Consider the following 20,543-nt stretch of genomic DNA (forward strand, 5'->3'; position numbering starts at 1 on the left):
CATTACCGATGGACAGATTATGATAAAACTGGATTACTGATGCAATTTGAACCTATAGCAGCATCGGGCTGTCTGGTGTTAGTGTTAAGAGACTTGAATGCAGGTTGCTGTCTGTGGCGTTTGGGGGGGTGTTTAAATTAGAGAAAAAGTGCAAATGTGCATAGGAGAAAAAAAAAAAAGCAGTGCACGTTTTAGAGAAGAGAACGATTGGCGAATTAAAATATTTGGTCTAAAAGGACAAAGGAAGTGTTCCGTTGTATTGTTAATGTTACAGTGCTTGTCTGAAACTATGGTGCACCGCCACCTCGGGGATCTACGCATTTTCCTCATGTGGTGATTTGTTAAGGAAGGAAAAAAGGAAGCAATGACCATTCAAAACCTTTGTAGGCATCTATGTCAAAATAATGGGAAAAAGACTCTTCAAGCGGTGCAAAGTATTAATTCAATCTAAAACTGAAATTTTTATTGGTTTAGTGGCACATATACTAAATGTACAGGAGTACAAAGGGAACATACATACATAAATTTAACATAGGCGTGGATACAATCTGACATTCGTTAGTATCAATTTTTGTTATCAGCTAAACTGAAAGCATGTTTCTTATTCAGATGAGAATTTAAAAAACACTTCATCTTTATCTCCTGCTCCTGATGCACCTCTGTTTATTGATGTGCATCTAAAACAAGAAAAACACTGAGCAACGAAATTCAAGACTCATTTTTATCAACTTAAAGTGTCTTTACATTTGCTGCTAAAAAAAAAACCCAACAACGATAAAGATCTGCTAAAACAAAGTAGCTGATGAAAAGTAGCTCCTCTCAGTTTAGAAGCCCATAAAGATTATGGTGTCTTTACTCAAAATAAAGAGACAGTTACACGAGTAACAGTAACATGTTCTGCCTTTATTTTTAACAACCAAGCATTCAAGTGTCATATGAAATGTCAACGAGTTATCTCGTCTCTGTTTTTAAACCTTAAATTTATTTCGTATAAGGTTTTCACTAAAAGACAGATTCTTTATTAAAAGACTGCTTGCATAAATATTATAACATGACATACTTCGATAAAACTTTTCAGTTTCTTCTATCTTTTTCTCACTGAGCCACTTTTCTTGTCTGACTTTGACTTCTTCACATCCTTCTTTCCTTTTGACAGATTTTCGTAAACCTCCTCCTTGTTTCTAGAAATAATAATAAAAAAAAGTTGATCAGTGATTTCTTCAGTGATTAATCAGTCTAGTTTTATTAACCAGCTAACGCCGATTAGACACAGATCTGTAGGAAATGAATCATAGACACCGGAGAGGTTAATGAACAAGGCTGCTGCAAGAGCACGTTTTAAAGAGAACAACCAACCATGAATCAATCACTCAAAGCTGGCAGCTTTGGGCCAAAGTTTACAGTGTTTTGGGCTGAATTATCCAGTGCATGTGTGCTGTTTAATCTTTCCTAATTGATTAATTAGAACATTGTCCAGTGTATACATGAGCGGCTCCCAGGACCCAGAGGCCACAAACACATTATTCAGACAATAAGACAGAGACTAGCAGGTTGTCCTGAATTTGTTTCAACACTGTTAAAAAATATCCGTCCTCTTTTTCACCTCTGTCATCAGTTAGAGGGTTGAGTTCTCTCGTCGTGGGGGGTGAAAACAGCTCACTACAATGTCATCTGTGGCTCTCTAGGAGCTTTTCAAGGTATAAAAAAAACAAAAAACCCAGCAGATGTCATCGGGGTTATCTCAGCTTGGGTTTGAGACTTACAATTTTTAATTGAAAGCCGGCATTACAAACTGGCGATGCGGGGTTTTAAAGACTTGGGCATCTAGGGTCTAATAAAAGACAACAATGTGAATGTCTTCCAGAGGAGACTGTCTGAAAATGTGCACTGTTATTGCCATATTAATGGGGTGGATGGCAAGCTTTTCATGCGGTGTTTGGAACAATTAAAAACCCTTATGATTTCCACAACACATCATACTAGCTGGCTCTGATCAAGCGTAAATCAACCCTAATTCATTGGAGATGCCCTTTAATCCCCATGCTCTACATAGAGGTGTGACTGTCACTCTTGGAGCTGAGAATCACAAACGAAAACAAAGAAAAACAGAAGCTCGGGTTGCCTTTGATTCTCAGCTACCCTGGAAAGCTGGACGCAGGTAATAAAATAAAAAATGAAACTGAGTCAACTTGGTGGAATTGGGGAACACAAATGGGGGGAAAAAAATGTCTGTACAAAATTTCATGGCAATTCCTCCAGCATTTGCTGAAATATTTTAGTCTGGACCAAAGCGGTGGACCGTCTGACCAAAACGAACATGAATCAAATTATACAGAGGGGTTAACTTTCAAAATGCAAAACCAAACTGGACTACAAACAGTGCGTGTTTTAGGGAAAACAATATTTTGTAACTCAAATGAATGGTAAATAACGCATGAAACTGGAGTGGCGCTACAACTACAATGCGTACTGCCTCCACCCACAGCTCTCTCTACAAAATTAGACTGTTTGCAACTCAGCTCTTCTGCCAGAAACTGCTGACATGAGGCTGAAGATGGTGACGAAGTCATGGTCTTTAAAAGAAAGTAGGGCGGCAATGTGAGGTTTAGAGGCACGATGTGAATGTATTACGGACATCCACTTCACACTCACACAGAAACACACACACACGCACTCACTTTGAGACCTTCCTGCTCGCTGGTTGGTGTTTGAGTTGCAGATTTCCATACTCTGTTTCTGTTTCCTGAGGAAGAGAAAAACAGAGAAGGCTTAGATATGACTGATAAAGAATTAGTGAAACACAGAGAGAAGTCATGTCTATGTGGTTGAATGTTTTCTGTCTCAGGGTCAACGTTCATCTTTCACAAGCCACTCTCAGATAATGTGTCATTCCATTGACACTGAACCAGTCAGCTCTGGTGTTCTAATCAGCAGTCAAAAGTGCAAAGCCCTATTGACATACATATCTCTATTTTCTTGAAACTTGTTTTTGGTTTTCCCCGCATCAACCTATCTTTCAGCCACAAGAAAAGACTAATTCCTGATGTGTTGGACGGCGAGTCTTTGTCCTCTTCCTGGATGTTCTGTCCCTGTTCCTCACCATGGAGGCGCTGTCTTTGGCTTTGGTGGTCTGTATGTACTCGGACACGGCCAGGTAGATGAACTTGTATTGGGCCTCTGTCTGCACCATACCAGAGCGCTGCTCCCGCACCATCTGGATGTATTTCGGGATGTCAATATCACAGTCCAAACCTACAGGGGAAAGGGAGGTGGGACGGGAAAGCATTGGATGGAGTATGACAAAAAGGAAAATAAACTGTGTATTTTGAATGGTCTTGTTTTTACTCAATATGTGTCTCAAGAATTGATTTCTTTGAAAAAAAAAAAGTTTTACCCAGAGTGTCAATGGTGTCGAGGATCATGTCAATCACCAAAATTGTACCTGTCCGGCCGATACCAGCACTGCACAAATTCACAGTAGAAATGAAGTTAATATGTCTTTCCATCAATCAAAACAAGATGCATTTAAACAAAGACTGAACATTGTTAACTCTACGAACAAAACTACACGTCAACAGCTATGCTAGCAGCTCTGTGAGGCTGTAAGTAAATCACTAGGGGGATTTTGTTATTTGCAAAGCGCCAAATGTACATTTATCAATTTGTTCTAGAGCGTAAGGGTTGGCTACATTGAACCTGCTTAGAAGCATTTTTACTTTGCAGAAACAGGCGGATATGAGACAGATTTGATGCCATGATAATACTTAATAGGGCAGGGGTTCCTGCCCTTGCTCCTTGGGGCTGGGACTCCCCCAAGGGGGGGCAAAATAAATCTGAAAAAGAAAAAATAATTCTTTCATACATTCCTGTTCTTGCTATCAGCCTCTTTTATTGTAAAAACACCAGATAGTTTTAGGCCTTGCAACTCAGACAAGACAGTATGCAACCTGTAACATGGGGTCATGTTCATAAATAAATATTGATTTGATTTAAAGGCAACCCGTTTTAATGCCGGGAACTGTAAAGTATGGGACGTCCTATTACTGCTATGCAGCTTTGTTAACATACTTACATACCAAAACACTTATACAAGGGTCATATAATCATCAACCAACAAGTTTTAAGAGAGCACAAACAGCTTAGTATCTCACACATCACACAGGGAAAATTCCAAAAGGATAAACTGTCAGTTGACTCACAAAACTTGACTTTTTGTTCGACTACTACTAATCTTAATCCTCAAAATATGATCATTGTAATCCTTAAACTATAAGATTATGAAACCTGAGCCTGGCAAATTTAGCACTCTGATATTTTTCACATTACACAAGTAAGGATGCCGTCTGCAAGTTCCAGCACATATTCAAAGTTTGAGGACTTATGGTCTCCCTGACACGGGGAATGAGCCACCATTTGGCAAAACTTCTGGGTATTGTCGGGCTCTGCAAAAACCCTCGCATCTCCAAATACATCATCAGAACTGAGAAATAACTGCTTGGATTAGACCCAAGATCAAGGAAAATTGCATTGCTGATAGGTGGTGTTATATTACATGACAACAATTTCCATAATCAATGAGCTGTTTAGATCATTTGTCAAGCAAACAAAGACAAATATTTTCAGCTTCCAGCTACTCAAAAGTGAGGATTTGCCACGTTTTAGCCTGTTAGTCAGACAAAACATGCAATTTGAGGTTGTCATCTTGGGAAAACTGTAATGGGCCATTTTTACATTTTTTTTTTTACACTTGTAGACTAAATGATTAATTGGTTATTTGAAAAATAATCAACAAATTAATCCATGAGAATAATTCTAAATTGAAGCCCCGATATTGCAATCAGTGTTCTAAGGAATCAAACGCCTCCGCAGTTTGAGTCTGCCTCTAACTTTTATGCAGGTTGCAAATTTGGGCCCAGTGAAAACATCTCGACAACAGCTCTGACACAACAAATATCTGTGATCCCTGGCACGTTTAGCTCAGTCGTGACACTGGGTCTCCTACCCCCTGGTACTGCTTTGGGCTCTATCTGTCCAGTACCTGCAGTGGATGATCATGGGTCCAGCACAGGGATATTCAGACTGTTTAGAGTTCACTTGAGTGAGGAAGCTGAGGACGCCGCCTGGCTGCTGCGGGACGCCATGGTCGGGCCAGCTGAGGTACTGGTAGTGCCATACTTGACGAGATTGTTTTGGCTGTCAAAGAGAAAAAATAAGGTGAAAATATATCAATAACATTTGCTTTACATACACAGCAGTGAGGGAGTGAGGGGAGGTCAGAGGTTGGTATCCGGAGGTTACCTTGTCCGCACGAGCGATCTCCAAAACTCGGACTTTATAGTCAGTAGCTTCTCTCTCCGACTCACAGGTCACCACGTAGCGCCCCATCTCCTTGGACTTATGAAGGTCCGGCCAGTATGGCACGCATTTATTCTGCACAAAAATAAAGAATTACTCAAATAAATTCCAGCTTCATCTGAAAGGTCCACTTCATGCACAAGGAACCACTAAGAATTGTGTGGCTTTTGTTTTTTTTAGTTTATAGTTGTAATTATTTATAGTATCTTTATAGTATTTTTAACCTCTAACACTTATCTTTCATATTTATGGTACTTTGTGTATTTTAATATGTCCTTATGTATATGATGATTTTATTATTGGTAAGTTGTGTTGAATGTTGTCCTGTTGTCCAGTTGCATCCTCAAAGGGTAAGCCCTTTGCCAGCATTGCCCGCTATCTGAAAACCGCAGCTAGAAACAACAGTAACCTCCAGTGGTAACCTTGATCCCTCAGTGAGTACAAGATAAATAAAGGCTCTTTCAAAAAGTTTTCAAAAGGAAAGAAAAAACACACACACACACACACACACACACACACACACACACACACACACACACACACACACACACACACACACACACACACACACAAACCACACAAATCAGCTCTCATGATTGTTGCTATGATACTGACCCGTCCTTTCTCAACCTCTCTTGTTGTCATGACGATCACACTTGTGTTCTCCTGCCATACCATCTGCCAGAAATCATTGACAGTTGTCGCTAAGCAACCCTGAGTGGCGATGTAAACTTTCTGGTCTCCGGACTCCCACAGGGTATTCTGGAAACACAGAGTGAACCGGTGAATCAGTACAAACAAACCCAATAAACACAACAACCTTGAAGACTGATAACACCATGAATGATGAAGATGCGAATGAATATCTGACAGCGTTCTATTGTGTTGATGTTGTGGTTTGGCCATTTTGTGTGGCTGTGGGGCCAGACGCTTGGCAGACTTACTCTCACATAGTTGGCGTTGATGTAATCGGAACCCACAACATTAGGATCAGCATCCTGCAGGGTGACCCTGGTGTCATTGACTTATGGGTGAAAACAAGTGGACAGAGAGAGGACGTGGTGGGAAAGGAGGAAAACATGTTTGGTTAAAGTTAGCACTATCAGCATGTGGATTTATTAATTTAGAGCATAATGATACCAAAGAGATTAAAAACTTACAGGGAAGAATGTTCTTGTATCTGTTTTTGCTCTTGTTTTCAGGTCTTTGTCCCTCCTCTCTGCTCCTTTTCACCTTTGCCTCCAACTTTTGCAGATTCTGGAGGGAGAGAGACATGACTGTCTGAAATCTGCTGTGTCCCAGTTCCATACCACATAATAATAATGTACAGTATGTATGATATTATTGTGGAAGTACACAGTTTTTGCTGTTAGAATACAAAAAAATAATGAATGTTACAATTCATACCAACAAGATATGATAGAATAGGTTAATCAAACTTTGACTTTATAGTGCAACTACAAATAAAACTTCACAAAAAGAAACAAGATCTTGTAAGATCTTACTGGAGGTGACTCTCCACTAGAGGTGTGACAATTAGTCAATTAATCAATTGGCTGATCAACAGAAAATTAAATGGTAACTTTTTAAATATTCAATTAACCGTTTAAGTCTTTTTTTAAAGCAAAAAAGCCAAACATTTTCAAGTTCCACTTTCCCAGATGCGACAATTTTCTCCATTTCTTGTTCATCTTTTTAGCATTAACTGAACATCTTTGGGTTTTGGACTGTTGGTTTGACAAGACAAGCAATTTGAAGACGTAACACTGGGCTCTGGGAAATTGTGAGGGACATTTTTCTCTATTTTCGGACATTTTATAGACCAAAAAATTAACCGATTCGCAAGTGTCTTTTCCATTTCCTTTCACTCAAGTATGCATACTGAGTGTTTTAAGTAAACATAATTTGGTTCCAGTGTGAAGGCATTACATACTCAAAGCCTGTTGTAACTTGTTTCGTAATATGACCTTAGGACACAGTTGATGTATTCCACCACCACAAGATGGTACTATATTACCTCTTCCTTCTTGGTGGAAGTAAGTCTTGAGGTGTAAAGGGCTGATGGACCTATCAGTCAATTTGTAACAAGACCCCTGATGTATAAATTTGCTTTTCCCTACTTGAGGACAAGCCTGTGGTTCCTGCAGCAAGGATAACAATCATGGCGAGAAACGGTGATGGTAAATATAACTGAGGCCGGGTCAAATCTTACATCAAACTCCTCCCAGAAGCCCGCCTTGCTGTTCCCTCCCTCACCCTCCTGCTGCAGCTGCGTGGTCTGATTCAGCTCTTTCACTCTGTTGTCGATATCTGCTGCATTCACTCTGGTGGAGTAATACGGCTGAGTGAGAGAGAGAGAGAGAGAGAGAGAGAGAGAGAGAGAGAGAGAGGAAAAATCTTATAATAGAGATTAAAGAAAAAGACCAGCCAATGAACGCAATACACAACATTGTCACCATCAGCCGGGCCATATTAAGACAAACACAAAGATGTGAGTAATATATCCTATCTGTGGGGTATGCTGCCCGGCTTTTGATATATTTCACAGCGGCCTGTTTCTGTTCTTCATACCTCAATGATATTCACATTGTTGGATTAATAAATTCATCAAAATTATAATTTGTAATTTAATTCAGATATTTGACAATTTCTGAATTTCTGTTTTATCGACATCCTTTGTGAGAGAAAAGCCAGTTTACCTGCATGAGATGCACCCAGTTCCCAGAGATCTCCTCGATGCCCTTGCGTTTGTAGTGCTCCACCAGGTCTGTCAGCGTGTCAAACATCTCAGAGCCTCCCACTGTATACTTGTCATTCTGGAGACACACAAAAACATACAACATGTCAGTCTGGTCACACTGTACCAAACTGTCTGGTTTAAAAAGGCAGTTCCAAAAGATGTATTGAGCAAATAAAAAGTCACATCTACAACGAAATGACATAATCATGGGCAAAATGAAAACGTGGGATATTTTGATAAAATTGGTTAGATAAGCTTTTGTAGCAGTACAACATTTATTTTACACATCCTTTAACTAAAGTAAAAATAAATGTTTTTTGGAACCGAAAATAATATATAATAGAATAGCTCCCAAAGACTATTCTCTCTGTGACAGAAACTTACGGCAAACTATAAAGTACATGCACAAAAAGCTATTTTTGTGACTGTTTCGATCAAATAAATGGCACAGTTTTCTGGCCATAAAAATGATTTCCTTTATGTAAAAGGCATGAGCGTATTCTGATGTAGTCCCACCTAACTAAGACTCTGAAGATTAGAGCCGAGCACAGTTGACAAAGTCACCGGATCTTTGCCACATGCTCATAGGAAAGGCCTCTGTGACCCTTTCAGTAATCTCACGTTAATCTTCTGCACCCCAGCGATGCACAACAACAATGGCTCCCATCAAATGAGTGAATGGTGTTTTCTATGAGGTCAACCACAGCTAAAAATAAAATGCAAAGGCCCCGATGGTGACTGACGACTGAAACGGCACAATCTATGAAAATGAGTTTGAGGGATGGCCGAGTGACCTGTTGTTGTACTGTGAATATCGTCAGAGGTCATTTACACTGAATGTACAAACAACTAATAATATCAGAATACACTTTGTGGTTTCACATTTTTCTTACTGAGAAGTAAAACTGCTTTTTTTTAAATCTGTGAACAACTGTTGGTGAACATCTGAAGTAAAACTGTTCCTGACATTCACGACCAATAGCATTGTTGAAATGCGAGCAACAGTCTTTTGTTGCACAAGACAGGGGAAATGAGACTTTAAAACTATTTCAAAGTGCACTGCACAACTTCGGGAATACCCCTCAGTGTTTTTATGTGATGTGAATCTGTTTCGAGGACTAATTCTGTATATTCAAAGCACAAGACTGACCAAAAACAACCCCTAGTTTCGTGCACGTATTATCTTGCATGCCACACACACTCACGGTAACACACACACACAGACACAAGGACAAGCACCCACCTGGCACATTATTTTAATGTGGGAGACCCGCTTTCCTCCCGATTTGCTCTTCTCGTCCGTCTGAACAGACAGGACAAAGTCTCCAGGTTTGGACAGTGACTCTCTGACCAGGAAGGTCCCCGGCTCCTCTCGCACACTGAGGAGCTTCTCTGCATTTGACCCGGACAGGTGACCGTGGTACCACCTGGGTCAGAAAAACACTGTTAGTGACACGGTTAGTGATGCAGCCTCTCCGAAACATTTTTTTAAAGATATTGAGCTAAATTTGGCTGCTGTGTCCTACAAAAAGACACATTATTAAAAAAAAAAACATCTTCTGTCTCGTGCAGACATTTAATTGTTAAATGCCTTCTGTGAAAAAATGTCTTTTGCACACAGCAGCTGAAAAACACAAATTATCTTTCGTCTCCTATTTTCACTGTCACCCTCTTACTGTATGTGAGGAAATACAGTTAGGATTCTGACTGCAGTGTGAATGACATGCATCGGTCTATTTAAGGCGAGGTGGTCATCAGACACACACTGATGTGGTAAACTGGACTGCTGTGCACATAACTGAAGGAGAAATAGAAAACCACAACAGGATCATCAAGGTGGATAGGAAAAAAGACCATGTAAAGATGGTGTGGTTACAGGCTGGTCATATTTATTTATTATGTATATATTTATGTCCACCACTCTACTGTCTGTGTGTTTGTGTAGTGTGTGTGAATGAGTGAATGCACCCTTGGTTGGGTTGTGACTTAATTTTAGGCACAGTTCTCGATTTCTTCTTCTAAACTTCCTGCTTTGCGGTCGGAAAATTTCTGATGACAGATTTCGTGGCTGAAGAGGACAAAGTATTTATAGTCTGCTCACCCCCCAGCCCCCCACAACCACCAACACACAAGCCGCCTGCTCTCTTCATGCTATTTGAGTATGCTTTTTGTGATTTGATTCTTTATGTATTCATCAAATCACAGTTTCTACTTTTACAGAAGCTGAAATTAGACTCCACCTGACAGTTTTTACTTACAGCAGGTTGCATGAAGCACCTGCGGCAAAAAAAAAAAAAAAAAAAAAAAAGGTGGCGTCCATGCAGTTTTGTGGAGGCTGAAAAACCGCCTGTGCAGAGGAATAATTGATGGACGACTGTACTGTCAGTGGACAAGTTGAAGACCACAGTTTAGCCATGCACATGTTGTTAAATTGTTGTCTTAATCAGGCTTAAGGGTGGATCAAACCTGGCTGCAATCATGTCAACAACCTTATTAATCAGTTCATGGCTTCAGACCATATTTATCCTTTTTTTTTTAATTAGAAGAGATTATGTGCCAGACACAACGTAACCCAAAGTTAAAGCAAAGTGCACCACAAGGTGACCTGTTGAGGTGTGTACAATCGTGCTTTGCCAAGATGAGAGAGACTGGGTGAGAGGAAGACAGTGAGTGAGCAAGAACATGATGGAGTGTGCAATAGAGGAAGACAAGTAAGGTCTGGCCATTGCTTTCAAATGTGTCAAAACTTAAAGTTTCCAACCGCAGCAACAAAAGGGAAGTTAGACAACTGACAGAGAGAGAAGGACGAGAGGGAGGGGAGGAGGGGGGCACAGGGTAGAGCTCACAGTACACAGTCTCACACACACACACACACTCACACACACACTCACACACGCACACAAACGACAGAAAGTAGTGTCCTCCTTGACTCATACTAGGAGTGGAACTGCATGAGTTTATCACTACTAGTTGGACATAAACCTACTTTAAACTGCCTACAGTTGAACAATGTTTCCTGCTGGGAGAGAAACTCCACCTCTCAAGCAGCAAAGTCGTGGAATTCAAATCTACAATGTGGGCAGATTTGAAGGAAAGCAATAATATTAACTCCTATTTTTGAACCTACATTTGACAAACAGCAAATAGATTAACATTTTTATCTGATTTACAGCGGCAGCCCGAAGAAGCCTGCTATGTGGATGGCACAGACACAGACGTTAGAAAACATCCGCAAAATTATCTTTTAGCTATATTTAGCAGACTGAGAGTGGCAAGTGGCAGCTACTATCAGGAAAAATACAAATAACAGAAAGAGTGTTTTCAACTAACAATACCACAACAGGAATGAGCTCCGTTGCAAGTAAAAATCCTGTATTTGAAAGGACACTTTTAAGTAAAAAGTGAAAAATCTTAATTAGAAGTGCTCATTGTGCAGAATAGTTTCTTTCAGAGTGTGTTCTTCCTATTTAAAATGCCCTAAATTGAAGCATATGCATATGTTGAGTCAAAAGCCATTCATATTCAGTTTTGGGAATTGTGGCGCTTTCAGATCTTTTGACGAATAACACGATCCTCCGTAGTTGGAAAGTTCGAAATCCCCTTACATAATGTTTAAAAACAACAAAGTTGTTACTGTAAAGTTTACATTCTAGAGACAGAGTCTTCACAACAATTATATTTTTCATGAGTTTATCTAATTTTACATGGAAAAGCAACTAGTAACGAAAGACAACAGGTATACAGAAAATACGTTGAAGTAAAACCTACATTTTCCACTGGAAAAAAGGGACTCATACATGATGATAGTAGTGAAAATGAAGCAGGTTCTTTTCTTTGTTTAATGTGGGCATGATCTTTTGTCTCTCCTTTTTGCAAACAAGTGATCAAAGATATTCGAGGTTACGGCCAGAATCTCTCCTACCTCCTACCGTTATATCCAAACTAAAATTTGGACTTGCATTGTCAGGCTTTAATGGGGCTTCAAGAGTTGTTTTTCACTACTGAAGGAGTCACGAGACAAAGTCCCATGTTGCTGAATGTTTAAAATGAACAATGGACATTGTCCCTGTTGAATGTCAAGGCCTAATAATCCTCAAGTGAAATTTTGAGACATTTGGTCTCATTTTAAAATGAGCCCCATTTTTTTTTATATTCACGTTGTATTGTAATTGTTCTTTTTTATGTTTATTGCTTGGTCTAAATTTATCAGTAGCTAGTTTTATGTGTAAGGGTTTCTTCTGTTCCCGCCTCTTCACTGATTTTGTCTTTTGTTATATTATTGACTTTATCTGGTGAGAAAGTTAAAGTCCCCCTGCACTGAATAATGTCTTGCTTTCTGTTACTTCACTTGGATATTTGAGCTTCACTGTGCAGAGATGGACACCAGAACGCTGTACTCACATTCATCTGCTGCAAGGGAAAGTTTCTCTGGGTACAAGACGTGCACCTTCGAGCAGGATAACTAGTTTGGGAGGCGGTCATTGATACGTCAATGTAACAATTTTGATCTCCAGGGGAAGATTAGGCGTCACAGTAAAAGTAGATACAAAAGGACAGAGCAAGCATAGGAAGAAAAAATATAAAATGAATCTAATCTGTGTTCAGATACAAAAAAGTAAACGGTAAGCAGAGAACAACTAGGCTGATAGAAGTGTTTATTAATGTATTTATTAACAATTATAACTCCTCCTGTGGTAACCCATAACTGGATGCTGATGTATAAACAGTTAACTAAAGATAATAGATAATATAGCAAAACAGAGGTGTAATTATATAAAATGGGAGAAGTTATAGCTGTTGGAAAATATTGTCCATCAATTAACACTTAAAAATGACCTTACAGCTTCATACAACTGCATTATAGTGTGTTATAAACCATTTATTAAATGTTTGCATACTGCTCATAAATGGAAAAAGGTGTAGGGATGAAGCCTTGACAGCTGTGGGTTCTTTGTGTCTGCAGTGTGGGTGTTTATTTTCAGTGTATCCCAAAGATGCTATAACACCTAAATTATTTATGTGCCCCCCCCCCCCAAAAAAAGGAAAAGGTTACACTTGTTATTCCCGGTGAATATACAGCAGTTAGAGGAAATATCGCTCATCACAAGTGTCTGATGTTTGACTTAGCCACCTAACCAAATACAATTTCACTTAACCTGAGAATGTAGGTGGAGGCAGCTCAGAGAAGCCAGTGGCCGTGGGCCACATTAACCTATAGGGGGTTAAATAGTGAGCGTGGAGGTAACAAGAAAGAATGCACAGACCTCTCTGTGGTGGGGTCGGACGAGTTGAGCGGGTATTTGAGCTCGATAAGTGTGCCGTCCTTGTCCTGTAGGATGCCATTCTCCGCTGTGTAGTACTCCACCAGCTCCGAGAGGGTGGCAAACTTCTCCCCGCCGTACAGGTCATAGAAGTCTCCTGTGTTTTGGATACGGATGTGGGTCACCTGCTCGCCCACCCTGAGAGGAAAAAAAAAAAAAACAGTCAGGCTCACAAACTTACCATCAATGTTTTCCTTGACAATAAAAGAAACCTCCTGATGACAGTAAAGAGAACATCTCTGTCTCTATCGCAGAAGTTTTTAGGTATGAACGTTTAAAGTGCAAAATAATATTTCTTCGACCTTTTTTTGCTTCAAAAGAAAAAAAATGACATGAAATGTATCAGTGTTCGACCATAAATCTGATCCTTGCAGAACTTAATTGAATTTTCACAGATTCTGCAGCTGAACCCTCCTGTATATGCTCTGTATATACAGTAGTAACTGTCTGGGTTGTTTAACATCAGTAAGAAAAGATCTTTTCTGAATTATGTTTTTCCTCTCATTATCTAGAGCCACACATCACATCGCCACGCAAGTTTTATCTTATATAAATCATTAGCAAAATGCAACGACAGCGATCAGATTAAGTTAAATTTCTTTAAATTTAGAGGAGTCATAATTCCTAAAACTTTTCTTGGTTTTGGGGCACTGTTTTGGGATGTCTGTGTGACGGTAAGGAGTCTGTCAAAACCTAACACATCACATTCATGCACTTTAAGGGCTCAAGTCCACCTCATGAGTACCGCAGGTTTCTGGGATGCAAGAAGGAGCTCATGTGAACATGAGAAAATCTGCTCAAAAAGAGAATGCGAGTGTGAAATGCTGCTATTTATTATTTTTTAAATTGTTGGTGTTATTATTCATTTAGTAACAAAAAATCCACAAGTTGAATTTGAACTTTTACTTCTTACAACTACAGGCTGTAATGTGATCAGTAACTTACTGCTCTCGTACATTCACGCATTCAGGATTACCAGATTGACCCTCACGGCCGTCGGCCTTTAAGTCCTACTCAATTCCCTCAACATACATACTGTACGTCTACATAAATATACCCCAAAATATCTCTATGAAGCAATTGCTCAAAAGACCTGTCAGCGACCACAGTACTGCCTCAATAAAACCTCATGCTCAAACATGTTATCAGTCAAATTTAATTTGCCGATGTTTCAGGATGTTTACTTAGATGACTCAGTGTGTACCACATGACATTTATTTCATTTATCGAATATATCTGTATTTGATCCTCTCAGTGGAGTTATTTTTTAATAATGATCATCATTAATCTATTATACTTTCCTTTCTGGCATTATATGTAAGCAAAGCCTAAAGATTTGGCCCAATTTTTTACATCACAATAATGTAGAAGCATGTTTTTATTTCAATTCATTCTTTCACCTGTACAGTTGCATATCGTAGTGACACATATATAAACGCAAGCTGTGATTTTATTGTGCCCAAAAAGTGCAGTGGAAAACTTCATCTCCGTGTATGCAGAATATTTATATGTTCAGCACGTCTCCGTTTCTCAGTTGTAAAATGGTTTTGTGATAAACAGTGAACTTCAAAGGTAGCAGATGAATTTAGGGAATAAATATGTTCCGCTTTAATGTTTGGTTAGTCTTACAGCCAAGTGGGACGGCTTTCGATACACTTTTATAAGAAGGGAAAGTAGGATTTCTTTTCAGTTTTGGAATTATTAAAGTTGTTGCAGACATCACTACCTGACAGACAGGGAGAAATCTCCTGCGTTCCTCTTGCTGGGTCGAGCCAAAAAGCTGCCATGAATGCCTCGAGACTTTAGCATGTCTTCAGCCTCCAAGCCCGTGATGTCTCGGTGGAACCATCTGCAGTCACACACATATAAACACAGTAAAAATACACTCAATGTGAATATAACTACACCCAGTACACCATCAGCTTGTGTAGCAGATGTATCAGAAAAATATAAACATGTGCACATATCGTCCGCACCCAGTAATATTTCCTCACAGCATTCAGCTAAATATACTGGAACATAGTGAGTGTAAAGTTATTTTGTAGAAAAAATACAAAATAATTGTACACAACTGCAGTTTATTTCAAGTTTTTTTCCATTCAGCTAAATAAATCTCCTGTGAAGCTTCACTGCAGGAGACAGATTTCAACACAGTTTTGTCTAGTTCTGACACTAAATTACAATCAATCTTTTCCTTTTTTCCCATTTCATTGTGAAAACCTTTAAAAACAAAGTTTAAGGCATTTCTTTGACATATGGAAACTTTTAATGAGCATTTGAAATTATTTATGTTATTATTTAATATTTATTTAGACTTTTTTTTAGATTAAACAAATAATTGATTAATCGATAGTATAATTGATACTGAAACAAAACGTTAATTGTATTCCTAGTCAAGTCCATATGGCCTTTATTCTGTAAACTAAAGCTTCATCTTTATTCTGCTCATTTTGTCTATAGACATATAGAGACATAATTTACTATGTACTATGTACCATAATGTACTTTTAATCACAAAAAAAAACTATACCGCAACACCTCAATCAACACAAAGTCCAACTTTTAAGAGAATAAAACCACAGTAAAAGCAATCATCACATTATCCTGTATATCTACTCAACTATAAACTAAAAAAGTCGAGTAAAGCTCTGGCTTGAACGCCTTTTCAGCAACATTGTGAAGTTGAGAGACTCGGTGTAACATATTGCATCAGTACAGACCGAATATCTCATATTTTTTCATTTCCCAGAGCTCGGCTCACAGCCTCTGAGCTAACCCAAAAAAATTCCTAAAGAACAGGTTTTTGTTTTTTTTCTGTGAAAGAGCCGCCAATAAAATTTTTTTCCAAATGTTCAATATTAAAAATAATAGCCTGCAGCAACCCCGTTGTTAAAAAAATCTTTATCAATTATTCAACTTGTAGTCAATGATAAAGACAATTTAAATGATATTGCATTAGAAAGGTTTCTTCATTGTTGTACTATAGCAGCAAATTTTACATGTGCAATATAAAGTATAAAATGTTATGGAATACAGATTTTCAGCTTGGTGTGTTCTCTATATGCACTAGTTTTGACAATTAGATTGAGTTTAAATATGTGTTTCCCCTTTAACTTTGGTTTGCCACAAGAGAGCTTTTATGCAAGACATGGACTGAGAAAGACATTTGAAAAGGTTAATCACAGAAAGAAAGAAGCATAAAGTCAAGGCAAAGGGGACCTTGTGCAGAGAAAAGGGGCTTCTCACTCAACTGCAGAACTAAAACATCATTTTTGACACACTTTCTTTATGCAAGCAGACACCGAACAGCACACAACACATCACAAATCACATGATAGAGGAACAGAGCAGGACGGGTTGATGGCTGGGGAAAGAAAGAGAAGGAGGAATGGAAACAGAGAAGTTGTCATCACGCCTTGCACAAAACACAAGACAACACAACCACAGTTGGCTAACATAGCATTATAGTGTCCGACAGGGGCCTGACTCACCGAACCATGTTGTCTCTTCACTTCTTCTGGGACCAAAGAGAAGAAGAGTGATTGGTGAAGAGTCACTTGTACATCAACATGTGTAGACTAAACAGCATAAGTAGAGAATTTTCCAATCTCTAATCTTATAAAGAAACAGTCTGTTCCTCACTACGTCCTCAGTTTACAGGGGTATACTCATTTAAATAGAGGATAAGTCACTTTCATTCTCAGGCTTTTGCTCTTTCACACACTTACTCGACTTCTAACACTTAACACCCTTCCATCTCATGGAAAACAACGATTAACTCCATCTCTCTGTATCACACCACATTCACTAAACAACCCTCGAACTACCTGCACTCTCCTCCTCTTCTCCTTCTACACTTCCCTCCACCCAATTCTCCTCCTATCCAACCCCTCTTTGTCCCTGTAGGAAAGCAGGTAAACACTTACTCTTCTCAGCTGCCTCTGAAAACAAAGTGACACCTCGCTGAGACGCTCAGACTGTATAGGTCTCTCTTCCCTCCTCTGTCGTTTTCTCTCTCGCTCTCCCCTTCCTTCCTTTTTACGTCTCCTTTCACAAAATAGTGAAAGCAAGAAGGAACAAAAAAAGCTGACAGGCCGGAATTCCTCCAAAAGATACCCTTTTTTTTGAAGACAACTACAAAAAAAACTCATCATATGTAGGAGCAGAGTAGGTTTACACTCTAGAAACTTGCTCTCTGTTGCTCCATCATGTAGTTTTCTATGCAGATCTCAACGAAAGGAGCAGCAGCGATGGTTTAAATAGTTCCATTCAGAGGCGAATCATGAGCGAGACTGTCTAGTTATTCCACCTTGGTTACAGGAATAAAGAAAATCCACAAATGGCAGAGTTTAAGCTTCTCATACATTTGCAAACAAGCCCACACTTTGTCTCTCGGTCTGCTGTTTCCAAAGCTTCCCCCCTTTGCCTGCCCACCTGTCTGCTACTACTGTTGTCTGTTTGTTCTTTACTTCCAGGTGTGAATAAGTATATGTGTGTGTGTGTGTGTATGTGTATGCAACACACAAAGGTCAGAGTCACAGAACACTTCCTTATTTGCAGTTCACCCTACCCACCTCTACATATGTGTGTGTGTGTGTGTCTGTGTCTGTGTGTGAACTACTTTCAGCTGTTAAATTATTTGCAACTGCGAACTCCTCTCATTATCAAGCCAATGAGGTGAGAACCCTGATATCACAAGACGCATACACCTACACTATAAGGAAGGCTTGGCTACACTGCAAACACAACATGTTCAATGAATATCACAAAGACACGAACAAACATTTTCCAACCTGTGAAACAAGCACAGGTGATCCACATTTAACTTGCAAAACATTTTTACCTACAACAGGTTTGAGAGGGCAAATTTGAATTCACGAAAAATGCGTCTGCTCTTTTCACAAGCCAAACACATCTTCCTCATTAGACTGTGAACTTTAAACTATGCTGTTTTTAGTGTTGGTGCAAATATGCAAGGGTAGAACAAAGCTGCTTAAATCTGACACCGACCCTGTGATTGAACTTCGGGCAAAAACTTACAATATATATATAGTATACTATAGCCCCACCTCATCCTCTACACACACACACACACACACACACACACAGCGCTGCACGTGTCGCTCGTCGTGGTTCACGCCAGCTATTGCAGTTTGCATTACTCTCCTCATAGGCTCCTGTGTGCAACAGTTGAGGCTGGTTTAGCTTCTCTTCCCTTCCGACGCAACAGAGCTTCACTTTCTCAGGCTGCAGGACGAACACAGCAAAGTGACAAACGACACACTCATACACACAAACACTTTTTCTTTTGGGTTTGTTTTGGTTTGTTTATGTTCAGAGGAATTTACTGCACATGCTGTAGTGTTAGTCCCTCCTGTCTAAACAAATAAAAAAATAGGATATTAATAGTGCTGAAAAAATTCATCAATGAATCCTTGCATGATTCCTCCTTCTTGAATGTGAGGGTTTTCTTCTTTCCTCTGATTTACTGAATATACTTGGGTTTTGGACTGGCACGCAGCATTTTGAAGGCATCACTTGGGCTCTGGGAAATTGTGTAAGACATTTTTCATTATTTTCTGCAATTTGGGCTCAGTAGTTTGGCTTGTTGAGGGGTTGACAATATGACAATATGCACCATGAGACTATTTGAATTTTTCTGTTGTCAGATAGATTATACAACTTCTACCCAGGTAACTATCTATTTAATAGTTCCTCGTGTAGAAAGCCATTGCGGGTAATGCAGAGGACTGTTTTATGGCATGATTGGATTTTTCAGAAGTGGAAAAACCATTTTAGCCACTCCTAGACTTGTTTTTACGATAAAAAAAAAGTTTAAAAATATTTAATCTGCAAAAAGAGGTGATTCAAAACCAGCATATTGATAGAGAATAATTGGATACATACGCTAAGTTTTCTTCACTAAAGTAAATGTAGACATTTTTGAGAAAATAGTGAAAATGTTTAAAAATGCATTATACACCACAATGAAAATAAATGCCTCTAAAAGATTTTTAGATCAGAGATTTTTAGATCCTGGATCTGTATCGCTGTCACTATGAAGAAACACTTAAGAAATATAAAAAGTAACATTGGAGAGAAGCAAAGGTTACACCAAAGCCCACATCGAACATGGACAAAATCATTTACTGAGACAGGTAAGAAAAAACGAAATAAAAATCACCTGATCATCAATTTTACCTGATCATAAACACTTAAAAAATACAAGACTCTCACCCGCAAGACATTGTTTGGGCTCTCCCTCTCGGCACTCAGGATCACTGGTAATATGGACTCATGTTCACAAGGAAGTGATAATTGAATCCGGTCTCCCCTTTTTGCTGTTGTCTATGATGCGTTTCCCCACCTCCAAGCAAAATGAAACTCACAGAAAGGGTCAGGTTACATTTACTGCAGCTCATGCATTTCTGACTCCAGGTTCCTTTCTTACTTTTTGCATTCACTTGCACCGAGACTGGCTCGTGTTTAGCCTCCAACTCTCTATCTTATGATAAGATATCAGGCTCCGTTACCAGCCCAGCGAATCTTCCCGCCCTGTAATTTACTTTAATTTTCTTAATTACCCAACTATCTATGGGAGAAAAACTGCTTGTTCCTGTCCCCTTCTTTCCCTGCTCTTCCTCTCACGACCTCTTCCATATGCAAAGGCTCTCCCTCTAATTTTCCATCTCCCCTGCAACTCAGCATTTGCTTTCATGTAAATTCGACCTCATCTTTCTAGGCTTGTATGCAAAGTACATCATGTGTCACAAAGTAAGTTACACTTTCCTAAACTGGTATCAGCAAAGCAAGATTTTTTTCTTACACAACCAAGGGATGAAAAGAAAAAGAAGAGTCAATAAGTGGAAACATAACAAATGTGGGGGTCACTGATGGTTTGATGAGTATAAAAATTACAGTATGTGAATCAAATGCTATGGCCCTCACAACCATCAGATCTCAATCCAGTTGAACACACGTGGGAGAATTCATTGACCAATGTCTTATACAGCGCTGTCCACTACCACCATTAAAACATCAAATAAGGGAATATCTTTTGGAAGAATAGTTTGCGTTCAGTAGATTTCAATAAGACTTGAAACACTGAGGCTTTTCTGGTAGCTGAT

The 20,543-nt window shown here is 39.2% G+C and overlaps 1 protein-coding gene across 7 annotated transcripts; it reads right to left on the minus strand.

The window, feature by feature from the left end:
* Window positions 1-882: 882 nt before the first annotated feature.
* Window positions 883-19,715, minus strand: ptpn6 (protein tyrosine phosphatase non-receptor type 6). Of its 7 annotated transcripts, none has more exons than XM_040117541.1 (16): window positions 19,654-19,695; window positions 16,908-16,930; window positions 15,143-15,265; window positions 13,360-13,554; window positions 9,339-9,522; window positions 8,055-8,171; window positions 7,568-7,696; window positions 6,516-6,612; window positions 6,300-6,379; window positions 5,971-6,117; window positions 5,299-5,430; window positions 5,039-5,193; window positions 3,395-3,462; window positions 3,101-3,252; window positions 2,679-2,743; window positions 883-1,181 (listed from the first exon to the last, which is right to left on the minus strand). In XM_040117541.1, exons 2-16 carry the CDS (start codon window positions 16,913-16,915, stop codon window positions 1,085-1,087), a joined length of 1,749 nt encoding a protein of 582 aa, XP_039973475.1. In that variant the 5' UTR covers window positions 16,916-16,930; window positions 19,654-19,695; the 3' UTR covers window positions 883-1,084. The 7 variants fall into 7 exon arrangements, 6 of the variants coding, with proteins under 6 accessions (XP_039973475.1, XP_039973477.1, XP_039973473.1 ...); XM_040117543.1 differs by having other exon boundaries at window positions 16,908-16,933; window positions 19,654-19,673; XM_040117539.1 differs by lacking the exon at window positions 19,654-19,695 and adding an exon at window positions 17,343-17,858.
* Between the last annotated feature and the right edge of the window lie 828 nt (window positions 19,716-20,543).

This window comes from Xiphias gladius, chromosome 22 (genome assembly GCF_016859285.1).
Source record: "Xiphias gladius isolate SHS-SW01 ecotype Sanya breed wild chromosome 22, ASM1685928v1, whole genome shotgun sequence".
Lineage (NCBI taxonomy): Eukaryota > Metazoa > Chordata > Actinopteri > Istiophoriformes > Xiphiidae > Xiphias > Xiphias gladius.

What these genes read in the sequence shown, in the direction of transcription:
- ptpn6 (XM_040117538.1), bottom strand. An exon ending in TCCGACCCCACCACAGAGAG is followed by an intron (nt 9,523 to 13,359) that starts GTCTGTGCATTC and finishes TTTCTGACCCAG; the next exon opens with GTGGTACCACGGTCACCTGT. An exon ending in GCTTCTGGGAGGAGTTTGAT is followed by an intron (nt 6,613 to 7,567) that starts GTAAGATTTGAC and finishes CTCTCCCTCCAG; the next exon opens with AATCTGCAAAAGTTGGAGGC.